General features: G+C 50.1%; 1 protein-coding gene and 1 long non-coding RNA gene across 6 annotated transcripts in view; one reads left to right on the top strand and one right to left on the bottom strand.

Annotated features, from left to right (window-relative positions):
- The window catches only part of LOC143830803 (uncharacterized), a 62092-nt gene extending 46523 nt beyond the window's left edge, over window positions 1–15569 (top strand). The window contains exon 4 of one of the 3 annotated variants that reach the window (XR_013228599.1): window positions 15432–15569. This is a non-coding gene — a long non-coding RNA (uncharacterized LOC143830803). Of the gene's footprint in view, window positions 1–4013; window positions 4802–6521; window positions 6823–15431 lie in introns of those variants that run through there. The other 2 variants (XR_013228600.1, XR_013228601.1) reach the window with 2 other exon arrangements.
- ZBTB42 (zinc finger and BTB domain containing 42) lies at window positions 14904–24386 on the bottom strand. 3 transcript variants are annotated; one of them, XM_077323848.1, is made up of 3 exons: window positions 23994–24203; window positions 22981–23199; window positions 14904–22358 (listed from the first exon to the last, which is right to left on the bottom strand). In XM_077323848.1, exon 3 carries the CDS (start codon window positions 22342–22344, stop codon window positions 20902–20904), a length of 1443 nt encoding a protein of 480 aa, XP_077179963.1. In that variant the 5' UTR covers window positions 22345–22358; window positions 22981–23199; window positions 23994–24203; the 3' UTR covers window positions 14904–20901. The 3 variants fall into 3 exon arrangements, with proteins under 3 accessions (XP_077179963.1, XP_077179961.1, XP_077179962.1); XM_077323846.1 differs by lacking the exon at window positions 22981–23199 and having other exon boundaries at window positions 23994–24386; XM_077323847.1 differs by lacking the exon at window positions 23994–24203 and having other exon boundaries at window positions 22981–23117.
- Window positions 24387–24580: the final 194 nt, after the last annotated feature.

Consider the following 24580-nt stretch of genomic DNA (forward strand, 5'->3'; position numbering starts at 1 on the left):
GGGCCCGTGAGAGGGGGGGGGATTTTTTTTTTATCACTCGAGGCAGCGTGCAAACGATCATACAATCAAACGACAGCTCACATTAGGCAGCTGGATGGGTTTCTCCGTAGCAACGAATCTACCTAGATTCGTTGCTATGGGTCGTTTTTTTTTTTTTTAAACCTTTCTTAAAGGGAAAGGGGCTGTTTGGGAGCATGCTAACGGCTGCCCATTGGCTGCTTGATGGCCAGGGGCGGGACGAGCTTGGCAATAGCGCTTCCTTTCTAGCGATTTCTGCCGAGACCGGAAGCCTGTGGGAAACGCTAAAAAACGCAACTGATTCCACTACAAAGGCAGGTATGCATAACGACGAATTCCACTATTTTAAATGGCGATTTTTCATTCCGCAAACAATTTGCAACAAAGATCCCTGTGCGAAAAGGCCCTATGGTAGAAGCCTAATTTACCATAGAGTTTCCCCCCAAATACCAGAGTGTTGCTCATGACACCATTGGTATGACAACATCATTTACAGGTCATGCCGGAAGGGACGTGGGCACATGGCTGGATGTATGCTAGGCTTCCCTCGTGCTTCTGGTACTCCTGCATAAAAATAAGGCAGAGGTAGGCACCCTCTCTCCCAGACATCCGTGATACCAGTAGCATGGTGGACCCTTTGGCTTGGCACCAAGGCAACCTTAGAGCGGCAACTTCTAATCTGATATAGAGCGGCAACTTCTAATCTGGAGAGACGGGTTTGGTTCCCCACACCACCACGTGCAGTCAGCTGGGTGATCTTGGGCTCATCACATCACAGCCCTCATAGTGCTGTTCCCACAGAGCAGTTCTGTCAGAACTCTCTCAGCCTCAACTCCCCCACAGGGTGTCTGTTGTGGTGAGAGGAAGGGAAGGGCCAGTCACAGTTCTCTCAGAGCTCTCTCAGCCCCACCCACCTCACAGGGTGTCTGTTGTGGGGAGATGAAGGGAAGGGCCAGTCACAGTTCTCTCAGAGCTCTCTCAGCTCCACCTCCCTCACAGGGTGTCTGTTGCGGGGAGAGGAAAGGGAAGGCGACTGTAAGCCACTTTGAGCCTCCTTTGGGCAATGATAAGCAGGGTATAAAAACCAATTCTTCAAGCCACTGAGACTCCGGTTGCACTCGTGCTGCCTTTGGTGTGGGAGGAAGGAACAAGGATGACAACAGCCCTTCATGGCTGTCCAGATCTGCATGGGCACAAGCCAAGTCATCCCTGAGATTCTGGCAGCACACTGAGGTTTGTTTTGCTCCGAGCCTGTTCCCAATAACAACACTGCCTCAACAAATGTCGGGAGAATTTAGATGTGGAACCTGGGGAGTATGGAGGAGATGTGATGTCACTTCCGGGTGACACTCTAGGCTGCCTCCCAGGCAAGGGCCACTCCCAGCCAAAGGCAACCCCCGGGGGGTTTGGGGGTTGGGTCTGGATGCCATATGGTTTCACATGATGCCAGGATGTAATTCTGATTGCATAGCCCAGCCCTACTCTACTTTTTTACCACTTAGAACCCCCTGAGACATTCTTCAGGCTTTGAGAAACACCGAAAGTGGCATTATCATTTAGAATATGGTTGGGAAGCAGAGCTGTGGACACGCCCACCTGGGCCCCACCCCTCAAGGCCCATCATTGGCCATTTGGGAAGGAGGGAGCGGGTCAGCATGACCATATATGGTCCTATCACCTGATAAATATTAAACCACTTATATATTTACTCATATATAAATTAACTCCCATTCATTCGGGAAACCCTTCCAGGGTTTCACTAAACCCTGGTTGAGAAACCCTCGCTTAACCAGATGAGCGATAGGGTTGGGAGTGTCCTGCATAGTGCAAGGGGTTGGACTAGATGACCCAGGAGATCCCCTCCAACTCTATGATTCTAAGATTCTCACCAGAGGTGGCAACAGGACCTCTCCCACTGTTGACCTGGTCAACCTATTCCTAGAACATCACTTTGTGGGGCCATTTTTTCCTTCTGCTTTTCAGTTCCTCAGGGCAGGAAACTGGGGCTGAGGGAAGGCATATTCCCTGTCCCAGGAAGGCCTGTCAGTATTGATGCCAGTTCCCTACTGGGACCTGGGAATCCCCTGGAATTATAGCTCATCTCCAGATGACCAAGATCAGTTCCCCTGGAGAAAATTGGTGCTCTGGAGGGCAGACTCCATAGCATTATACTCCACTGAGGTCCCTCTTCTTCCTACATCCCACCCACTCCCGGCTCCACCCCGAAAGCTTCCAGGTATTTCCCAACCCTGCCTACCGGCCATATACAGGAGTAGTCAAACTGCAGCCCTCCAGATCTCCATGGACTACAATTCCCAGAAGCCCCTGCCAGCATTCGCTGGCAGGGGCTTCTGGGAATTGTAGATCGTGGACATCTGGAGGGCCGCAGTTTGACTACCCCTGATATAGAACTTGTGTATCTCCTCCTCAGTTCATTTGCCAGCCCCACTGATACTTCCATAAGCGAACGCTACCCTTTGCCTGGCATTTAGGCCGCCACGTTCCCCTTCCTGTGCTAAGGCCACGCGGCAGGCATTTTGGTCACGATGACGCGTCCCCTCTGCTCACCTCTTGGCTTATTTCCATATCGTTTTTATACGAGAGCCAAGAACATCCGAGGAAGATTTCTAACGCGGCGACGGTTCTGTATGTGAACCTAACGGCGCCAAGGCTGCCTAGCATGCAAGCAAGGAATCGTAAATCAACCAATCAGTGACTCTTGCTTAAGGAAACTTTTGGACCAATCAGTTGCCTGCGATAAGGACCAATCAGGTTGTTTGGTGGGCTGGCCATGCCGTACACAATTTCGTGTACGACCTCCTTTGCCAGTTTGGTGTTTCTGTTTGCGGTTGGAGTTAACAAAGAGCTGATTGTTTCAAACAGCAGTGTCTTGTGTCTACCAAACCTGCAGATTTATTAGCAACAATTCAGGAAAGCAGAATTGTTTACACATGCCTTTGAAAGGTTTTTTTATTATTATTTATGTTGGCACTCCAGTGGACCTGTGGCTGGGTAAATATGTTGAGTTCTCGCGAGGGGGGGGGGATTTCTCTCTTTTTCTCTCTTTATCGCATGTATGATATATTTATCCAGGTGGACCGTCTCAGATTTTGATACGGAAGCTGCTTGGAGTCCGGTCATAGAATCACAGAATCATAGAGCTGGAGGGAACCTCCAAGATCTTCTAGTCCCACCCTCTGCAGAATGCGGGAAATTCACAACGACCTGCCCACTCACCATGACCCCAATTCCATGCCCAGATGATGTCACCCTAAAAAAAACAAAAACAAAACAGAATCCCTGGCCAGTCTGGCCTGGAGGAGATTTGCCTCCTAACCCCAAAGTGGTGATCAGCAATTCCCTGGGCATGCAAGAAAGGGCCACAAGAGCCAAGCATGGACACAGTCCCTTCTGCCCACCCACTCCCAATCTGCCTAAATTCATAAAATCAGCATTTCTGTCCGATAACTATCTAGCCTCTGGTTAAATACTTCCAAGGAAGGAGAAACCTCCACCTCCCGAGGAAGCCTGTTCCGCTGAGGAACCGCGGTCACTGTCAAGAGCTTCTTTCAGATGTTTAGCTGAAATTTATTTTCAACCAATTTCAATCCATCGGTTCTGGTCCTACCCGCAATAGAAAGCAACTCTGCTCCATCCTCTATGTGACAGCCCTCTAAGCACTTGAAGATAGCTGTCCTATCAGAGAAAAACAGAGAAAAGGAAGGGGGTGACTCCTGCTGGGGCAACAAAAAGGTTGCCAGTTCTAGGTTAAAAAATCCCAGGAGATTTGGAGGGGCAGAGTTTGAGAATAGGGAGGTTTGGGGAGGGGAAGGGCTTCAACTGGGTATAGCCCACCCTCCAAGGCAGCCATTTTCTCCCAGTGAACTAAGCTCTGTCACCTGCGGATCAGTTGCCAACCCAGAAGATCTCCAACCCCCACCTGGAGGTGGAAAGCCCTACAGAGCAGGGCTCTTGTTATATTCTTCACCATGCAGGCCATGGACCCAGTCCAACACCCAGGAACTGAGGCCAACCCACAGTCACGTCCGATTGTTACCCAGGATGGCGATTGAAGATCCGAGCTGGCTGATCCGCAAGGGGTGTCTCAGCCGTGATCTGACTCTTCCAGTGCATCTGCTGACGCTGATTCCGGCTCATAAAACTTGTTGTCAGAGTAGACGTGTTGCTTTTTTCAGGTGGGGCAACACTGTTTGTTATTTTGACCGTAGACTGGAGAGCCGGGTTTGATTCCCTGCTGCTCTTCAGCATGCAGCCGTCTGTGTGACCTTGGGCCAGTCACAGTTCTCTCAGAGCTCTCTCAGCCCCACCTACCTCACAAGGTGCCTGTTCTGGGGAGAGGAAGGGAAGGCGATTGTAGGCTGTTCTGAGACTCCTTTGGGAAATAAAAAGCAGGGTACAAACACACAAAAAAGCAGTTCTCTCTCTGGAATTTATTTACCTATTGAGTAGCCCGCGGGAGCTGTATTCCGGTCTATTATCGCAGCTTTTACATCACACAACTGTTTTCAAACAGCAGTGCTAGTCCCATTCCACACCCATTAGATAATGCACTTTCACTCCACTTTGGAAGCAGATTTTCCTGTTCTGCACGGGAAAATCCAGCTGCAGAAGAGCATTGAAACTGCATTATCCAATGTGCGCAGACTAGGCTCAGGTAGGACCTGGGGTTCCCCATCTCCAGATTACCAAGACCCTTGGAGACGAAAGAAGCTTTGGAAGGTGAATCGTATAGCTTTGTACCCCACTGAAGTCTCTGCCCCCCACCCCGGCTCCATCTCCAAATCTCACTGGCAGTCTTCAAGCAAAGGTTGGATACACACTTTTCTTGGATGTTTTAGGATACTCTGGGCTGATCCTGCGTTGAGCAGGGGGTTGGACTAGATGGCCTGTATGGCCCCTTCCAACTCTATGATTCTATGAGTATCCCAACCTGGATCTGGCTATCCTCCCACCACCGCCGGTTGCCAAAGGGAGACCTGGCTATGCTATCTGCAAAAGTATGACTCGTGCTGCCCTTGTTGTTCACTGAAATCCCGAAAGCACGTTCTGGCACAACCTTGTTTTTCTAGCCAAGTCCGACGTGGGAAACAGCCTGTTTTGCCCGGCCGCTCCAAAGAGGAAAACACAAGGCCCGGTTGGAACTGTAAAAGAAATGTATGACTGTGCATAGGAAACAAACATCAGGATGTCAGTCCCCCAGCGTTTTTCTGTTTAAGGATAAATAATTGTTGCAGGACGTCCCTTCAGCCCCACCCTGGCAGGAACAGAACGCTGCTCAGAACCTGCAGCAGGCCAAGAGGTTTCCTAGGGAAGGAGAGCTGGATTTTGAAAGGAGGAAATTGTTAAGGCCGTTTTGAGCCTCCTTCAGGTAGAGAAAAGTGGCATATAAGATTCTTCTCCTTCTCCTCCTCCTCCTCCTCCTCCTCTTACCTTTGTTGTGACAAACTCCACCTGTGTTCAGAAAACATCTATTTCAATACACTTTCAGCAATATTTACCACAAAAATCCCTCTATGAGTTTTGTATTGGGAGAAGGGGTATGCTTGTACTGTTTTTCTGCCATTTCCTCTCTTCTATATTGTGATTTTTGGATTGTGATATTTTATGCCTTGGGTTTTAAATGGGGTTTTATTAAAGTTTTTACACAGACTGATGTAACCCACCACAAGCCATTTGGGAGTGGCAGGTAATAAATTGAAATATAATAATGATAATAAATTGAACCTTTCATTCAAGAACTTCGCATAGTGGTAAAGAGGAGCAGCCTCTAAACAGCAACCCCCCACTCCTTCACCTGCAGCCAGCTGGGTGACCTTGGTCCACAGTTCTCTTAGAGCTCTCTCAACCTCATCCACTTTTTCACACTCTGGGTGGCCTTGGGCTCATAACAGTACTGATAGAGCTGTTCTGTCTAAGCAGGAATATCAGGGCTCTCTCAGCCCCACTTACATTACAGGGTGTCTTGTCATGGGAAGAGGGAGGGACGGCAATTGTAAGCCACTTTGACAATCCTGGTAGAGAAAAGCGGCATATAAAAACCAATTCTTTTTCTTCTACTTTTCCTCACAAGGTGTCTACTGGGGGGAGAGGAGGGGAAGGTGATTGTAAGCCCCTTTGAGACTCCTGGTAGAGAAAAGTGATATCTAAAAACCAATTATTTTTCTTCTACTTTTCCTCACAAGGACCATTTACGCACTGGGGGTTTCATGCTGGGCTGCAGGCTGGAGTTTTAGTTGTGGCAGGTTGCCCCACCTTTTCCTGCATCCACACGGGGGAGCATTTGGCCCAGTGCACCTCATCCACCCCCAATTTGTGCTCCTGCAGAGGAGCTGGAGCAGTGAAATTCCCAGTGCGAAAATGGTCAAGGTGTCTACTGTGGGGAAAGGAGGGGAAGGCGATTGTAAGGCGCTTTGAGACGCCTACTAAAAAGCAGGGTATAAAAAAAAGCAGCTTCTTACATTGCTGTCCCTTTCTACTCCCAGGTTGCAATGACATCGCCCGATTATCTATAGTGTTATGAAGTCACCATGTCCACCACACGGTCTCTCATTAGGCAAGGCCACAAATATAACTAACCCAGAGGACGGAGAAAGTTGCAGTAGCTGGGAGAATAAAATCAGAGAAACAGCAGCTGCTGGCAGAGAGGGAGGGAATGTCACGGAGGGTCCTGAAATCACGAATATTTGTAAGACGTCAGGTTCTGAGGAGCTGCCATTTCCACCCCACCAAAAATTGCTGATTTCTACTCCAAAGAAGCAAAGAATCTCTACTGCATTTCTTAATTAAAACAAAAACAATTTAATAAGCAGCACTCTTGTTTACTTGACCTCCTTGGTGCCCGTAAGGTCATGGCATCCCCGAAGCTGTTTAGACAAAATGGGTGGTGCCGTATTCCTGTTTAACCTGTTACGGTCCAGATCTTTAAAGCCGGCTCCCAAGACGCTTTCTGGAATATCAGATTTCTAGGTACGGATCTAAGCGTTGGACATTTTGTTCCTCGGCCCGTTCTTTCCATCACGGGGCCCAAAGGAATGCAATCTGTCCAGATGCCAGCAGCACCTCTTAGGGAATTGGAAGAGAACCGCCCAGGGGTTTAAAGGGCTTATTCATAAAGGAGAACCGGGGAAAGCCAAGAGGGACTTGGGAAATGCAGTAGATCCTTCCAGCTGGGTGGGTTATCTCTGCTATCAGCAATCCAGCAGGTGTGATGAGTTGCCAACCTCCCAGTGGGTCCTGGAGACCTCCCAGAATTACAGCTGATCAAGACAGCTGTTTTGGAGGGTGCATTCTACGGTGTTCCTTCCCTCTGAGGTTCCTCCCCAATCCTTGCCTTCCCAACCCAAATCCCCAGGAATTACCCAAACGAGAGCTGGCAAATCCCACTCTGGCTTATGCAGCATGATTGGAACCTAGCTGCCTCACCTGATTGCAGGCAATTTAAAGATATTGAGAGATTTTGAGGGCTGCTTTTAACTGTTATTTAGTGTACACTGCCCCGAGACAGCGTACACTAAATATACTACAAATCCAATTATAAATAATTATAATCCAATTATAAATAATTATCATCAGATAAAGCATTTTTTCCTGTGTATATGAGAGAAGCCCAAATCCAGTTCCGATCCTGAATACAGAGATTATGGACAAACATTACCTTTATTGTGTGTGTGGGGGGGGGGGGGTCCTCATACCAGCATGAGTTGTTTGTGTGATCTTCTCATTCTGAGACAGTGTGCATTTTAAACATTGTCTCCACAGCATGCACAGGATTCAAATATGTGTATTTCCCCGCCCTTCCTTGAACAACTACGTCTGGTCTCTTCCAAGATACCATTCCCTCCCCCCACTTCTGCTGTATTTCAGAGGTGAACATTCTCACCACCGCTGCGTCCAGATGTTGACGCATGCAAAAGGTTGCAGATGCTTGATCTCCCTGGTGCTCTTCGATTAAACATGAGCTGACACATGTGTTTCCCCATTTAGTTCAAAAGTATTTTGCTCCTCTGGTGTTTCACGGTTTAATAAGAAATCTCCTGTAAGCTCTTGGATTCCTGAAATGTCTCGTCTTTGTAGGGTAGCAATTTTCTGAAGCAACAGATCAGCAATTTAACTCTAAAGAGTTTGTTTTCCCAGGGCTGCTGGGACTTACCATTCGCATGAGAAGGCATTGTTGGTTTCCACAGATTTGTAAAACTCAGGCTTAAAAGACGAGATGCAGGTACAGAACTTCCAAGACCAAAGCCAAACAGGGCTGAATCTGCACGGCGCTTTTATTTCAGTCCCAGGTCGATTCAATCCCTGCCAGAATGCGATTTCCATTTTGATTTGGAGCGATTTACATTTTTCATCCGCAACAAGCATGATTGATCCGGAGCGACCCTACCTTTCCCTCACGATATCCTGGAGTGGATATAACCCTCAATATTTGAAAAATCAGCATGGGTAAAGGTGCAGTTCTCTGCTTTTCCCAAACTAAATTGCTGCCTCCAGGCTCCAATGCTGTAGAAAAGCCCTGATTGGCCAGGGTGTCAGTTCAAAGTCTTCCTCATTCCCGGGTTGCAATGTTTCCCTTAAGGGGGAAGCCCTAACATCATTCAGCAAAAGCTCCAGAAGCCCTAACATCTCTTGGCAGAGATTTTCCTCTTGGATATATTCCCCCTCCTTTGCTGTCTCCAATCCTCTCCCCCCCCCAAGGAAAAAAAGAGGCTCCTGCTACGCTTGGCTCCCTCCCCCTTCTGAGCTTCCCTAATCATGTGCAGAACACTTTTCTGTTTCAATGGGGGGATAGAGGAAGACCCAAAGATCCACAATGGTATAGACAAAGTAAGTGCAGATTCAGCCCAGGTCTGGCTGTCTAGCAGGTGTGACAGGAAGCTAGTGGTACTTACTGGAGTTTGAGTAAGTGTCTATAGTGGCTGCTCTGATCTCATGGGATCTTATGGGACCAGGCTAACCTGGGTCATCCAGGTCCGGGTACCCTTCATCAGCAAAGAGCATTCGATATCTCCCCCAGGTTGTATTTACACTGCACTATCTTGAACAGAGGAATAAAGGAATTGCAGCTACACTGGGCAGAGACATGGCAGCTCAAAATTAACCTCACTGCCCAGAAAGAAGGCTTTCGAGGAACTGGAGCAACCTGAGAAAGCAGCTGTCCAGGAAGGAGTAGGCAGAGGGTGGCAGGAAGAAGAACCAATGTGTGTATCAAGAACGTAAGAGAAGCCATGTTGTGATCAGGCCAGCGACCCATCCAGTCCAACACTCTGTGTCACACAGAGGCCAAAACCCAGTCGTCATTGGGAGGTCCATCAGCAGGGCCAGAACTCCAGAAGCCCTCCCACTGTGTCCCCCGCCCCGAAGAAGGCAGAGCACCACTGCCCCAGATATAAGAACATAAGAGAAGCCATGTTGGATCAAGCCAGTGGCCCATCCAGTCCAACACTCTGTGTCACACAGTGGCCAAAACCCCAGTGAGGCCAGAACCCCAGGAGTCCCCCCACACACACTGTTGCCCCCCAAGCTCCTAGAATTCCCACACGCGATCCCCATCCCATCCCACCCCACAAAAAGCTACATCAGTTTTGGCCTGCACTGATTGTTTCTGGCCAGGAACCTGAGGCGACATCAGATTCCCCCCCCCCCTCTCTACCCACCCACCCCCCTTTGCGGCGGGCTCCTCTCGCTGGGAAGATTACCAAAACCCCCCCCCCCCAACTAACTGTCACACTGGAGCGCAGAAAAGCCCCCAAGAATATTAATGGCCGGCTTTGTTGACGTTTTGTTCGAAACCAGGTTGGCATGTCTTAATCTTCTAGGGCGCCTCACTCCGAAAGGACACAAGCGCCAGCTGTGTGTGCAGAAGTGCGCAGCTGGGCGAAAGAAGGGGCGGAAGAGCCAAACAGGGGAGAGAAAGATTACAATAAGCAAATTGTTTGGCTCCCTCAATTAAAAACTGGGTTAGCAAATATTTTTTAATGGGGGGAATGAAAGGAGCCAGTCAGCTGTCTGAGGGGAGCTTTGTCTGGCTGCCGCAGTGAGGTCTGAGGAGGGCCTCGGCCTGGGGGGGGGGGGGGGGGAGCGCCTAATCGACCTGCTTTTCAGAGATAATAAACATAGGGTGTTATTTTTTTTTTTAACATCAGCCAAAGCTTCACCCGAGCGCTACACTCTAGGTACAACCTCAGTGCCAGGGATGAGTCGTGGAAGATCTGACCTCAGTCGGAGCAACATGCCTCTATACATGCGCAGAGTGTTCCTGCCACAGAATCATCGCAAGCCAGTTCCGCTCTGTTATTTCAACCTGGCCAGTTTCGAACCCTGTAGGGGAGGGGTTGTGGCCCAAAGGAAGAGCATCTGCTTGACGTGCAAAGGGCCCCGGGTTCAATCCCCAGCAGCTCCAGTTAAAGGTCGGACGAGGGGGGGGGGGGGTTTCCCGACGTTGAGGGGTTCTGTGAGTTGGATAGATTCTCAAGTTGGGGGGGCCAGCATTTTAGATGTTAGTTTCCTGGCCTCAACCGTACGTCAGGCGGAACACCTCAGTCTTACAGGCCCTGCGGAACTGTCTTACTTGCTGCAGAGCCCTGTTCCACCAGGCTCAAGGCCCCAATTGAAGTAAAACAGGCCTTGACCAGGGCCAAGGCTTTTTTGGTCCTGCCCCCGCCCGGGTGGAACACTCTCCCTAGTAAGATCAGGGCCCTCCGGGGCTTCCCAACAATTCCGGAAGGCCTGCGAGACACAGATGTTCCGCCAGGCCTATGGTTGAGGCCAGGAAGCTACCATCACCTGCTGGCCTCCCTGCCAGAGAACCCCAACTGCAAAACATTATTCCGCCCATTATACTAGCCCCCTCTCTGTAACGATTTCTAGAAAGTGTCTGTTATTTCATTTTAATCCTTATAGTGTTTTAACTACTATGTAATCTGCACCATTTTCGATTGTCGTTACCTGTCCTGAGCCTACGGGGAGCGGCAGGCTACACAAATGATCTTCTTTGCTGCCTGTCCGAGCAAACAAGACAGAGCTGGATCGGCCAATGTCTGACTCAGTATTAAGGCAGCTTCCTGCATATTAAGGGAAAGGGCCATGAGTCACTGCCTTGCGTGCAGAAACTCCTGGGTTCGATTCCCAGGAACTCCAGTTAAAGGGATGAGGGATTTGGCGATGAGAAATACCTCTGCCGAGAACCTGGAGAGCTGCCACCAGTCAGAGCAGGAAATACTAACCTTGAATGCCTAAAGCCACTTCATGTGGATTCATTGAATCGCTGCTTTCCCAGGGAGATCCCGGCTATGCTTCTGCCGAGATTCTTCTCTACGTGCTAGGCTCTTGCTGAGCTACCCAACGAAGGTAAGAGGCAGGTCAGTTCTACCTTGGGCTACCTTTTGGCAGTCTTTGTAGGCAAAGATTGGCCGCCTTGCAGGTTCCCATCCTTACATTTTGCTCCTACGGGTGGAGTAGGGTAGAAGTACTGTGCTATAGAACACTGGTCCTTCAGTCAGCAATGACTAAACCGTGGGCAAAATCATAAACCTTGGGGGTTTCCTGAGAGCCAGCATGGTGTAATGACTAAAGATCAGTGGACTCTAATCTGGAGAACCTGGTTTGATTCCCCACTCTTTCGTATGTAGCCAGTTGGATGTCCTTTGGCCAGTCCTAGTTCTCACAGCTTTTGTCATCAGGTGTCTTAGCCCCTCTGATCTCACAGGGTGTCTGTTGTGGGGAGAGGAAGGGAAAAACATTTGTAAGCCGCTTTGGGACTCCTTCGGGTGGTGAAAAGCAGAGTATAAAAACCCAGCTTCTTTAATAAAGAGCAGTGCAGGACTGAGAGAGACACCAAAAAATAAAGATGGATACACAGCCTGGGTGCACATCTCAGTTAGAGGCCAGAACCAACCTCAATTGGAACTAAACAGGTCCTAACGTGGAATGCATGACATCATCTGGCCTCGCCCCATGAATTTCCCAAGGTAGGATGGTGAAGATAAGACAGAGATGAACTAAAGGTCACATTCTGTAGAATGATTGTGGCTTCGTGCCTCGGGGTTATGCAGGGAACAGAGGGGAGGCTTAACACTTCAGCCTCCCTTGCTTTGTTAGAACTTCTGAAGAATCGTCTTGCGCCAACAAATACTGATAAGCTTGCCAACAAATACTGATAAGCTTGCCGTTGGGTGGCCATACATTTCTTGGTGGCTAAAAAAGTGAATGGGATTTTGGGCTGTATCAAACAGAGTATCGTGTCCAGATCACAGGAGGTGATGGTACCGCTTTACTCTGCTCTGGTTCGGCCTCACTTGGGAGTACTGTGTTGTTTTGGGCTCCCCAGTTGAAAAGGGATATAGAAAAACTGGAGTCTGTCCAGAGGAGGGCAACAAAGATGGTGTTGAAGCCGTAGGAAGAAAGGCTTGGGTTGCTTGGTCTGTTTAGCCTGGAGAGGAGACGATTGAGAGGGGATCTGATAACCATCTTCAAGTATTTAAAAGGCTGCCATATAGAGGATGGAGCACAGTTGTTCTCTCTTACCCCGGAGGGACAGACCAGAACGAATGGGATGAAATTAATTCAAAAGAAACTCCGTGTAAACATCTGGAAGAAGTTCTTTGACGGTTATGAGTTGTTTCTTGATGGAACAGGCTTCCTCGGGAGGTGGTGGGTTCTCCATCTTTGGGGATATTTAAACAGAGCCTGGAGAGCCATCTGACGGAGAGGCTAATTCTGTGAAGGTTCAAGGGGGTGGCAGATGCTGATTTAGTGGCATCTCAGAATTGCAGCCGATCAGGGGCAGGAAGTCTAGCCATGCCCAATGAGTCATGACATCAGGAGGGGAACTGTACCCATAGGCTGCATGCAACGTCTGACCCACACAGAGAAAAATCAAAGGGTTCACTGGTGACAAATGGGAAACCGAGGTGGTACTCTGTTTGAATATTTAAACAAAGCTCATGCCAGTCAGATCAGGAAATACTAACCTTAATGATTGTCACCAATACCCTTTTCACACTGTAGACCCCGCTCCCCAGTTTGGTGTAGTGCAGGGCAGATTTCTAATCTGTTGAGCTGGGTTTGATTCCCTGCTCCCCCACATGAAACCAGCTGGGTGACCTTGGGCTCGCCACAGCACTGATAAAGCTGTTCTGACCGAGCAGGAATATCAGGGCCCTCTCAGCCTCACCCACCCCACAGGGTGTCTGTTGTGGGGAGAGGAAAGGAAGGTGATTGTAAGCCGCTCTGAGACTCCTTCTGGTAGAGAAAAGCAGCATATAAGAACCAACTCTTCTTCTTCTTCAGTAATCTCAGGGCTCCCTCAGCCTCACCTCCCTCACAGGGTGTCTGTTGTGGGGAGAGGAAAGGGAAGGCGACTGTAAGCTGCTCTGAGACTCCTTCTGGTAGAGAAAAGCGCCATATAAGAACCAATTTTTTTTTTCAGGGGACTTCCCCCATCCCCACCTCCCAGTATGTTTCCAAGGTATATTTTGGGCTATAGTGGGGAGGATAGATTTGTGGGAATCACCCCCATCCACCGCCCATACCCCCCCAGAAACCTAGGCCACAGTTGAGCCTCTAAAGTTCCTCTAAAATAAAGAAGAGTTGGGTTTTATACCCCACTTTCCTCTGCCTGAGGAGTCTCAAAGTGACTTCCTCTCCCCACAACAGCCCTCTTGTGAGGCAGGTGGAGCTGAGAGAGCTCGGAGAGATCTGGGGCTGGCCCAAGGCCACCCAGCTGACTTCATGGGGAGGAGTGGAGAATCAAAAACCCAGCTCTCCAGACTAGAATCTGCCGCTTGTTTTGTGTAAACAAGAAGCATGGGGTTTACAACACTGAGATAAGGAGCTTAAATGCAGGAGATCTTGTTGGTCTGGAACACACTCCTGGGCTCAAATCACAGGGCCCACAAGTGCGCTAATCATACTGGGCCACTCATTAGGGAGCTGTTATTGACCACAAAATGGGGACAAGCACTAGTTCATTGGCAAAACTGGATTTGCATGAATGCTCAAAGCAGCTGTATGAAGCCCAACCACTGATCCACTTGACTCAGTATTGGCTCCTCCGAACATAAAAGGTCTCGGGCCGGGAAGCGGCTTTCCCCAGCAACGATTATCTGGGATTTTTTTTTAAACTGCAGCTGGTGGGGATTGAACCCGGGCCCTCCTGCATACAAGGCATTGAGCCATGACCCCTCCGAGGGTTCAATGTCGTCCCCCAAACCATCTATAAAAAAGGAAACCCATTAAGAAGCAAGGAATTCAAAAGGGCCAGTGTGGCGTAGTGCAGTGGTCCCCAACCTTTGTATCACCGGGGACCGGTCAATGATCGACAACTTTACTGAGGCCCGGCGGGGGGGGGGGGGGTAATCTTTTGCCGAGGGATGTCTCCGCCGCCGCCTGAGCCCCTGCTCCACTTGCTTTCCCGCCGGCACCCCTGACTTCCCATTGCCCACTGGGGGACGCTGCCAGCAGCAGCTGCGTAGAGCCACCCCGAGGGGGAGCCCCAGCCATGGTGGCCGCTGGAGAGCACCAAAGGTGAGCCGGCGGCAGAGTGGCAGGGCAGCCCCCGAGGTAGCAGCTGGGGAGGAGGACAAGGAGGAGACATGGCCCGGTACCGACTGATCTACAGACTGGTACTGGTCCCTGGACCGATGGTTAGGGACCGCTGGTGTAGTGGTCAGCGCCTTGTTTACAGCGTGGTTCAAATCCTCACTCTGCCATGGAAGGTCGCTGGGTGACCTTGGGCCAGGCCACCGTGCAGGGTCGTTGTGAGGATAAAAATGGAGGATGACATAAGCCACTTTGGGTCCCCATTGGGGCATACACAAAATAAAAAAAGATTTTTTTCGGTGTAGGTTTTAAAACAAAAAGGAGGATTTAATTCGGAACTCTAACAAGTTTTATTTAAAGACAGTGGTTCTAAGCACGATTGTCACTGTTCCATTTTTGCGTCTTTTTTTTTTTTTTTAACAGCACATTACCAATATGCAATTGGAAAAAAAACCCCGAAAAGCTACAGAAAAACCTACAAACTCCACACAGAAACTAAATGCTAAGGGGGAAGTTGTTCAGGTCATTCTTTTTAATGCGATTGTCGAATCTAAGCTAAACAGCATAGAACTAAGAGTGATGGGGCACGGTTGGGGAAATAGTTCACTATAAAACAGTGAAAGAACATTTCTTAATCTTTTTTTTTATAAAATATAGTCCATTCCAATAGCTTTTCTACATACTGTATGCTATAAAAAACTCTCCCACAAAAAAATTAGTGTCTTTTAAATATACATATTTAAATCTGAACTGCACCAAGATTAAAAGCAATTAAAAATAACTGATGATTTTTGCTCTCTCTCTCTCTTTTTTTTTTTTGTCTTTTTCTTTTTGCAAAACGTTAAACTTCACAGTATCGGTTCGGAGTAGAAGACCATTCCAGTATTTTTAAGTTATAATAGCATTAAGGTAAAAATCTTGACTCCAATCAAATCAAAAACCAAAAAGGGAGCCAATCAGCGTGTCCGTTCCACTGGCTGCGAGAATCGCCAGCAAGCCTAAATGTGCAATTTTTTTTAGGAACTCTCTCGGTAGAATAAGGAACCTGGGTTTGATAAACATGCTCAGAACAATTGCAACACTTAAAAAAAACACACACACACAAACCCAAAGACCAAATAAGAGTTATGCTGAAAATAAAAGTGCAAACTTTTTTTTTTCAAAAAGAAAATCAACACAGAAAAAAGGCCAAGAGAACGAAGACAACAGTTTAAAACGAGACCGTTCGCCCACTTTTCCCACAGCTGCCCAGAGCATGCATTGCACTCAAGGGATAATGTCTAGATTAAACTTGGTTGCACCACTTGTTTCGATTCTGCATTTCCAAAAGAAACTCTGATGGTACTTTATGGCACTTTCAAGCTTTCCCAAACTCTGACGCAAGAATTGCGTTTTTAAAAGTAGGATGCAAGTAGCTCCTCGGTCCAAGGATTTAGAGCAGGGGTAGTCAACCTGCGGTCCTGCAGATCTCCATGGACTACAATTCCCATGAGCCCCTGCCAGCGTTTGCTGGCAGGGGCTCATGGGAATTGTCGACCATGGAGCTCTGGAGGACCACAGGTTGACTACGCCTGATTTAGAGGACTCATTCAGGTTTGCTAAGATCCAAACTCCTGCAAAGCCCAGGGGGAGGGGGACAGGATGATGTTTGAAAGCAGATCTTGCCTGCCTTCCCTCCCCTCCGGCACTCTTGCTTCCCCCCCCCGTGCCCCCTTTTAAGCTGTTCTCAAGGTTTTCCACCTCCATGAGGTCAATACGCCGTGCAGCACAAGGGGAGGGGGTGTCTTCCGACCGCCTGAAAGGGAAATAAGAATCGCCCTCTTCCCTCATTTCGGGAAGAGCATCGCAAGCTCCACCAAATTAGCACAACAGTTTGCACGATGGAGAATTAAGGAAGACATCCCTTCCTTACCAAAGTTCTGTATAACCCGGACAGCAGGCGATCAGAAGGACTCCCGTAACACGCAAGAGCAGGTGAGTGAGGAGCAGAGGGAAAGGCACGGAAGAGTCGCTTCTGTATGCTTCCTTTGGAGGAGCATGGATCCAACCCATAATCCCCTACCTACGCAATCCCACGTGTTACAATCGGAGGCAGAGATTTACAGAGGAACCTGCTTCCTCTGAATGAATGTGGCAACTGTTGTGGTCACGTATAGGTGGGTGCTCCTAGCCCCATTGGGGCAAAGAGGGGGCCAACCCTTTCCCTGCGCCATCATTAATGTGGTGCATGCTCACGCGGAGAAGAGAACAATTAAAATCACACGTACTTCAAGCTTGTTATTCGGAAACCACTCCAAAATAATCGTTCCACTTAAAAAAAAAAATCTAATAAATACTATATCAAGTATCATCAGGAGGAAAAAAAATTATATAACTTAAAAAAATTTTCAAACAGAAAAAAAAAAGAAATAACTTAATTTTTTTTGAAGGCTTTGTTCAGTGCTGTTTCCAATTCCGAGGGAAGAGAAATAAAAACAGAAACGAAGAATAAGACCACAAGTACCAAAGTCACATCTTGCCGGCCAATGTAGCGCTTACGCACACCTTCCATGTGTTAGCAAGAGTGTTCATACAGTAACAAAAACGAACTTTGATTATATAATAAACATACTATAAATAAAAGTGAAATTTCACATTATATGTGCATTCGTCATCGAAGAGAGGAACGAAAGAAGAGCTCAAAACAGGGTCAGTTCTCATTTGAACAGAAAGCCATAAATCCCCAACCCCTGACACATACACCCCTGAAAACCCCAAACAGTGTTGCTACATTAAAAAAAATAATCAGTATTGCTCCTTCATAGCAGTGCTTCCTAAAGATATTGACAGGGGTTCAAGGAAGGCATTGGGGGGGGGGGGTCACACAGTGGTGGTTTTCCTTACCACTTTTGACGCCTCTATACAAACAGCTGAAGAGGCTAGTCTCTATTTAAACAGTGGCTTGTTTCTTCAGCAATGGGGATTGTTGCTGTAAACAAAGCAAGGCTTTGACGGAACTCACTCTGTCACTTATCGCCTTTCTGCTGAAGTAGTCAGAAGCAAAAAGCTGGGCAATATTCCTCCTCTGCAACGTTAACAACTAGTTTCTTAGTTATTCCAGTGCTTCCTCATCAGTCAAACAAAATACCAGAGAGGTCATTGTCTAGCCCTGGTCTTTTAGCAGTCTCATAAAATTACATTCAAACACAATTGTCTCCACTAGCACAGGAGTAATCAACGTGTGGTCCTCCAGAGGTTCATGGACTACAATTCCCATGAGCCCCTGCCAGCATTTGCTGGCAGGGGCTCATGGGAATTGTAGTCCATGAACATCTGGAGGACTACACGTTGACTACCCCTGCTCTAGTAGTTTCATATACATTAAAAAAAAAACGTTGATCATTTCACCAGAAGGTATAATCTGATATGAAACACTCTAGAAGGGGTATCAGAAACACCTGAATACCCCCCCAACTGTACAGAATTTTGTTTTCTCTCAAAATGCGAATCAACAATTTTAAAAAGATCACAAACAACACACAACCGCAACCTTTTCAAAGTTTTGCTAGCCTGGATGAAAATATCTGCACAGTGGAACGCTTTCTGCAGAAACGCATCAGCCCCTTTATCTTTCAGTAGAACTTTGCTAAAGTTGACCTAGGGAGATGGAAACAGTTAAATGTCAACAAACCATTACAAGAAAATAGATCTATATACCAGAGTAAGTCTGCACGAGGATTTAACCTTTAACGTAGCAAAATCCCGTCATTCAACATAAACCATCTCCCTAACCCTAACGCTAACCATCCGGCACCAAAAACTAGCTTTTTGGAACATGACAGACACTCTTAACAGTTTGAAACCCTGAAGCTCTTCTTTAGCTTGTCTGAATTTTACTATTTTAAAAGGGATTTGGGAAAGTAGCTCGATGCCCAGTGTCCCAAACCAGTACCTCCCCTGGTTCACCCGGCCCTACTTGGGTTTTCTGTCTAACTCCAGGCCTACTACTGCCCTCTAGCCAGCTGGCTTCCCCCTAAGGATCAGGAAACTAAAGACTCCTGACTGATACCTTAAGGAAAAGCAGAAAAGGAAGTAAGCATCACTGCCCTTGTTAAAACCCTAATTCCCGAGGGCAGCTTCCATCCTTCAGATGGCTTTGCAGAGATCCAGCCTAACAAAAATGGTGCAAGACAGAAGACGCATTTAGCACAGGGGGAGCCAAACTCTGGCTCTCCAGATGCCCGTGGACTACAATTCCCATGAGCCCCTGCCAGCACACGCGTGTGCTGGCAGGGGCTCATGGGAATTGTAGTCCATGGGCATCTGGAGAGCCAGAGTTTGGCCATCCCTATAAGAATCCATATGAATAAAAGCACGGCCACACACCTGCTTACAGGGGTGTTGTAACATTTCCATTCAACAGGGAGAACATTTCCGCTATCGGGACACTCTGTGGAATTTTCCCCGGTGAAGCAGGAACTTCGATTTCGGTTGTTGATGGGCCAGGAGGGGAAAAAACAGAGGAGATACACCATGAGAAGCTTTCACTCCCAAGGAGGCACTTGTCACACCTCTGAGTAGCTAGGGTTGAGGTCTGTAGCGGGACGGAGAAGGGAATCCAAGCAGGACAACCCAGCCATCCAGCCAAAGACTTCAAGGAAGTCAGATCTTCTGAGAAACAAATTATGCTTTCCAGAAACAGCTGCTTCCACTGCAGACCCTCCCCTTTTGTCCCCAGCGCTGCTTCTGAGAGTCTGCTGACATCCCGCCAAATAAAATTTCAGGGGGGCTCCGTGAACTGCAGTGGGAAGAAGACATGAGAAAGCCCCACTTGGTAAAGCCCAGGTGGGGTTCGCCACATCCCGAAATAAATAAAATTCACAAACGGGAGTCGACAACACCTTTGATTAGTTTATGCCAAGCTACTGCCAGGCCAGAACCAATGGGACACTTTGCCAGCTTGGTTCCTTCTCTCTCCCCCTATGCCTGTTACTCATGGGGGGAGCAGGAGAGAAGAAGAGAAAACCTTTCATAGTGAACCAAACGGGTTCAACTCCTTACGAGCTGATCCTATTCCTAGTGGGAATCTGCCTGCAGTACAGCACAGAGAAGAAATAATATACCAACAGAAAGGGGGAAGGATTTTGTCTTTCCGGACCCTCAATGTCAATGTTAATTTACAGTGTTTACACTTAACTAAGCACCCACAGATTACACGTAACCTTCAGTATGAATCAAGGCCTATAAGAAAAAGTTGCTTTGTGTATATAACCCTTCTCCTAGTGAGAGGAGTTGGTATGACTGGGGGTCTTACCTGGGCAAGATATGGCCTACAGGGTCAAGTTCACCCTTGGGGGAGGAGCAAGGATGCCTAAGAGGCTGTGGACTGTGGTGAATTCGCACACATTCCACAGGTGAAGGAGGGGTAACCTATTTTAATGCCCTTCACAAAAACTGCTGGGTGAAGGGGGGAAACATCTGTCTACAGAAGGCCAAGACTGATCAAGAACAGCAACAGGCGACCTTGAGCCTGAACAATTTCAAAAGGCCCCCCAAAAAATGTTCACCATCAGACGAGGGAGAAAAAAAATATATCAAGGGACTTTTCAAAACTGCTTATGTTGATAACAAGGCTTTTTGTGACGCTGCCCTCTCGGGGCATATGGCACTCAGATTTCTGTTCAGAGACACACTTAATAAATAACACAAAATTTGTCCTAAGGATTCAAGGACCCCCCCTCCTCGCTTTGAAATTCTGCTTGCCTGCCACAAAAGAAAATCAAAATTGAGGGATCTCCAAATCATGAGAGACCAGGTGCCTTATCTGAGGCACCTGGAATGAAAGACAAACAATACCAGAAGTGAAGGGGAAGAGATGCTGTGGGGGCCCTGATCCATTCAGGGAGTACTTGGGGGGGAGCGGGGTGGCAAGGCTCACACTTTCCGCCTCAGGGAGGGCAAGGTTCACACTTTCCACCTCCAACACCCCTTTCCTGCTTGGCAGGAAAGTGCGGGCCAACTAAACGCACACAAAACACCCTCCGTAACATTGGAACAACTTCAGTCAATGACGCCAATCAGTGGAGTTGACTCAGGTCGCCCAGAATTCTCAATTGACATTTCTCGAGGACCAAAATTGACCTTTCCTATCCTGCAGAGACGAAGAAAACATTATGGGTTGGTGGAGGCCTACGGTGGAGCGCTGAAGGCGGCCTTGCTGAGGATGCATCCTTCTGGGAAATGTGGTGCTACATTTCCGCTCCCAATGACCGTACCCCAAAACAGAATGCCCCTCAGCGAAAGAAAGGATACCCCCCCCCAAAAAAAAAAACCCACAATTTCACCTCAAACTACCAGTGACTTCACAAGACCACAGTGAAATTTACGGATATGTCTGTACAAGTCTCCGGACTGGGTGAACCGCCTCTCGCACCATTTGCAGCCGTGTGGCTTCTCTCTCGTGTGCACCACCGCGTGCCGGCTGAGGTTGTGGGAGTACTGGAAGCTCTTCCCGCACTGGCCGCAGGTGTACGGCTTCTCGCCCGAGTGAGTCCTCTCGTGCCTCTTCAAGGTGTACATGCAGGAGAAAGTCTTGCCGCAGAGGGTGCACGTGGGGACGGACCCGTCCGGGGACAACCGGGTCCGGGCGCCGTCCTTGTCGCGGAAGTGGGAGCTCAGGTGGAGCTGCAGGACGTGGGGGCTGGGGAAGACTTTGCTGCAGAGGGGGCAGACGCAGATGTGGCCGGGAGGCACCAAGACGCCCGCCGCCAAGATGTCGGAGGAATCCATGTCGTCCTCGCTCGCCTCCCGCTCCGGATCGAGGTCCTCCTCCGGCCCGTGAGAATTCCCGTTCCCCGTAAACACGTTGCCCAGCCCCGTCATCAGGCTCTTGGCCGCGTTCCCAAAATGCTGGCTCTCCGGACTCCCCGCTTCCCCATCCTCCTCCTCCTCCGACAGAGACTCTTGTTCGTCTTTCACAAGAGCCTCGCTGCCCTGCTGCTGGCTTTCGGGCGCCAGCTGTCCAAAGACGTAGGAGGGGTGTAAGGAATCTCTCCCGGCCAGAGGCTTGAAAGACAAATCCAGAGCACATTCGGCGTCGCTCGAAGCCAAGGGGTGGCGAAGAGACCTTTGGGACAAAGCTCCCCCCAAAGGACCCGCACTAGCTTTTGTTGTTTCAGCTGCCACACTGTCCAATTCGGCCTCGGTCAACGCAGCGTTGATACTTACGAGATCAGGGGGCCAGGCGGCATAACCGCTACCCCTCTCTTTCCCGGAGAGAGGCCTCTCGTATTCCGACAGGGTGAATTTCTGTTTGCTCCCCGGGTCTGGCTCATGCCCCAGGGGGACGCCGCCGTTGGCCGAGCCCCGCTCGTCCGTCTCCAGAGGGCCCCCTTCGCCGCCGTTTGCCTTGTCCTCCCCGCCGCCTTCCTTCTCTTTCAGCTTGCCCTTGCAGACTTTCACAATGTCGTACATGTGGAGGTAGCTGGCGGCGGCCAGCACATCTTCCACCGGCAGGCTGCTGAACTCCAGCTTGCCGGCGTACATGAATTCGAGGAGCGAGCCGAAGGCCGGGGCGGTGACTATGTCACTGTTCAAATGCACAGTGTCCCTTTTGTCTAGCTGGTCCCTGTAGAAAAGATGGAAGTACATGCTGCAGGAGGCGAGGACGGCTCTGTGGGCTCGGAACTGTGCGTCTCCGACTGAAACGGTACAGTCACACAGGAAGCCCTGCTGACGCTGCTGACTCAGGCACTGCAGTAACTGCCGGCTATGGTCTGGGAACTCCATTCTTCCTTCATAACCTGTTCAAAAACAGGAAAAACTTGAATGCCACTTCGGCGGCACCACCGCAGGGCTCCCAGGCAGCTGGGAACAAGCCGATTGGCTGCAGGGGAACCGGAGCCTTAGAGATAACAGTTCGACTGTTAATTGTCTACATAAACCGGGGAGGGATTTGCCTTTTATAACGCCTGTTAAAGAAAGAAAAAGAACACCCGCTCCCCTCCAAACCTCCCCCCCCCCCCCCGTCCAAACACCTGCTTCAAAAACAGGAAAATCTCGCCGTAAGTCAAGCAAAGTGCCTGGGGAAAAAAAAACCCAAAACGAACTCCTCTAAACCTTTTGTCTTTGGACACTTAAGACAAGGCAGGCTTGGAAGTTTTAGACCAGCCTGGAAAAAGAAAATCATCGTAACTTTGGGCCATGTTGGGAGAGGGGGGGGATACTTTGCAAGACAGCACATGTGGCGCCCTTTGCCCTCCACCCCTTCCTTTCACACATGGACCCATCCAACCCTCTCCCCCCCCACAAGACCCCTTTAAACCTACTCTCTCCCGGCCAAGGCATCCCCAACCCGAAAAGTTTCCCAAAGCCAAACAGGTGTGGGGGGCATGCCGGCCCCTTCAAACCCAGCCAACAGCTTACCTTCCCCAGCGGAGGGCTCATGTGGAAGAGGAAAAGGAGGAAGCAGCAGGGGCAGCAGAAGCCCCCTCCTCGGTGAAGTTTTGGAGAGGCGCCTGGGACGCCGGCTGCTGCAAGGGGGGCAGCCCCCCAAGGGACTGGGGCAGGGGAGAAGAGGCCGGTTTCCTTTTCTCTCTGTGTCTCTCTCTCTCACCCCCCCTCTAGCCAGTAACGGAAGAATGCCTGGATGGGAAAGGCAGAGAGCGATTGAGTGAGAGGCGCGGGCGGGCGGGCGCGAGGGGGAGCGAGTGCTCGGTTTGCTAATTACACCGCAAGCTGGAGAGTCAGCTGGTCTGACTTCACTGCGCTGGAAATGCTACCTCCAGCTGTGCCCCTTTTAATGCCATATGTTCCTCCGGCTCGCGCTACCAGCCAGCCCCAGCTTGCAGCCTTTTAAAGTTCCAGCAACAGCCGCTCGCTCGCTCGCTGGATGGCGGAACCCCGGACCCCCAACCCCACCCACCCAACCCCCGCTTATTTATATAGGTAACTCTTCCAGCGGTTAACTTCGATCCGCGGCGAGGACTTTCTCCCCGCCCGTCTTTCAACTTTCTCTTTTCCCCCAGCTGCCGGCCGGGGAAAGTTGCCGCAATCGTCTCTTGCCCAGCGGCGGGCCCCCTTTGGAGGGGCGCAGCGGGGAGGGGGTGTTGCAAAGGGACGCAGCCCCCGGGTCAGGATGGCGACAAGCCGGGCACTTGTCTTTCTCCCTCCCTCTTCTCTTCTCTCGCCCCCCCCCCAACCCAGCCCAGCCCGCTTCCTTTTACAACTTTGCCAGCCAATCCGATCGGCGCCTTCCTTTGTGCGCTCGGGGGGCGACGCCGAAGAGGATCCAAACTCTCCAGACCTTTTTTTTTGGGGGGGGGGGAGATCGCAGCAGATCGCAGCAATCTCCCTCCCCCCCCTTTGCCCCCACCCTCCGGCCGGTTGCCTGCCAACTGGGGGAGCCGTGCAGGGCTCGGCGGCGCTTTGCAACTTACCAGCTGGGCGCGGGGGTGGGAGCTGGGGCGCTCCAGCGTCCGGCCGCCGTCCTTCTTCCTCCTCTCCGGCTTCCTTTGCAAAGCGGCGCCCCAGATGTGGCTCCCCTCTCCCCACCCCCGCCCCCGGCCGGGCCGCTTCTTGTTGCTGGCAACCGAGGCGCCGCCGCCGCGCTCCCGTGTGTGTGTGTGTGTGTGTGTGTGTGTGTTGCGAAGCAGGTTGTTAGCCCGGCCGCTCTCGCGATACTTGCCCTCTTGTCTTCCAGGCGGGCGCTGGCGCTGGCGGCGCGGGACTTGGTTGCGCAGGGCCGGCTCCTTTGCGCCCGGCTTGGCGCGCGCGCACACAATGGCCCGGGCTCTGCTCGGCGGACGGTGCGCGCCCTGCTGCGGCTGCGGCTGCTGCTTTGCAACCCCAAAAGCCCGGCCGGCCCAGCCCAGGCCAGCCGCTGCCCCCTCCCCCCTGGCTCCAGGCTGCCAGCGCTTCTGTTTTGGGCAGCGGCAGCAGCTGCCGCGGCTGCTGCGTCCTCAGCTGCTGTCGCTTTTGCATTTGCAAATCCCTTTCGCCCTCTCCCCCCCCCCCAGTCCCGGTC

The sequence above is a fragment of the Paroedura picta genome, chromosome 2 (genome assembly GCF_049243985.1).
Source record: "Paroedura picta isolate Pp20150507F chromosome 2, Ppicta_v3.0, whole genome shotgun sequence".
Taxonomy (NCBI): Eukaryota; Metazoa; Chordata; class Lepidosauria; order Squamata; family Gekkonidae; genus Paroedura; species Paroedura picta.

Coding starts and splice junctions, on each gene's coding strand:
- ZBTB42 (XM_077323846.1), bottom strand. CDS start 22,344: ATGGAGTTCCCAGACCATAGCCGGCAGTTACTGCAGTGCCTGAGTCAG.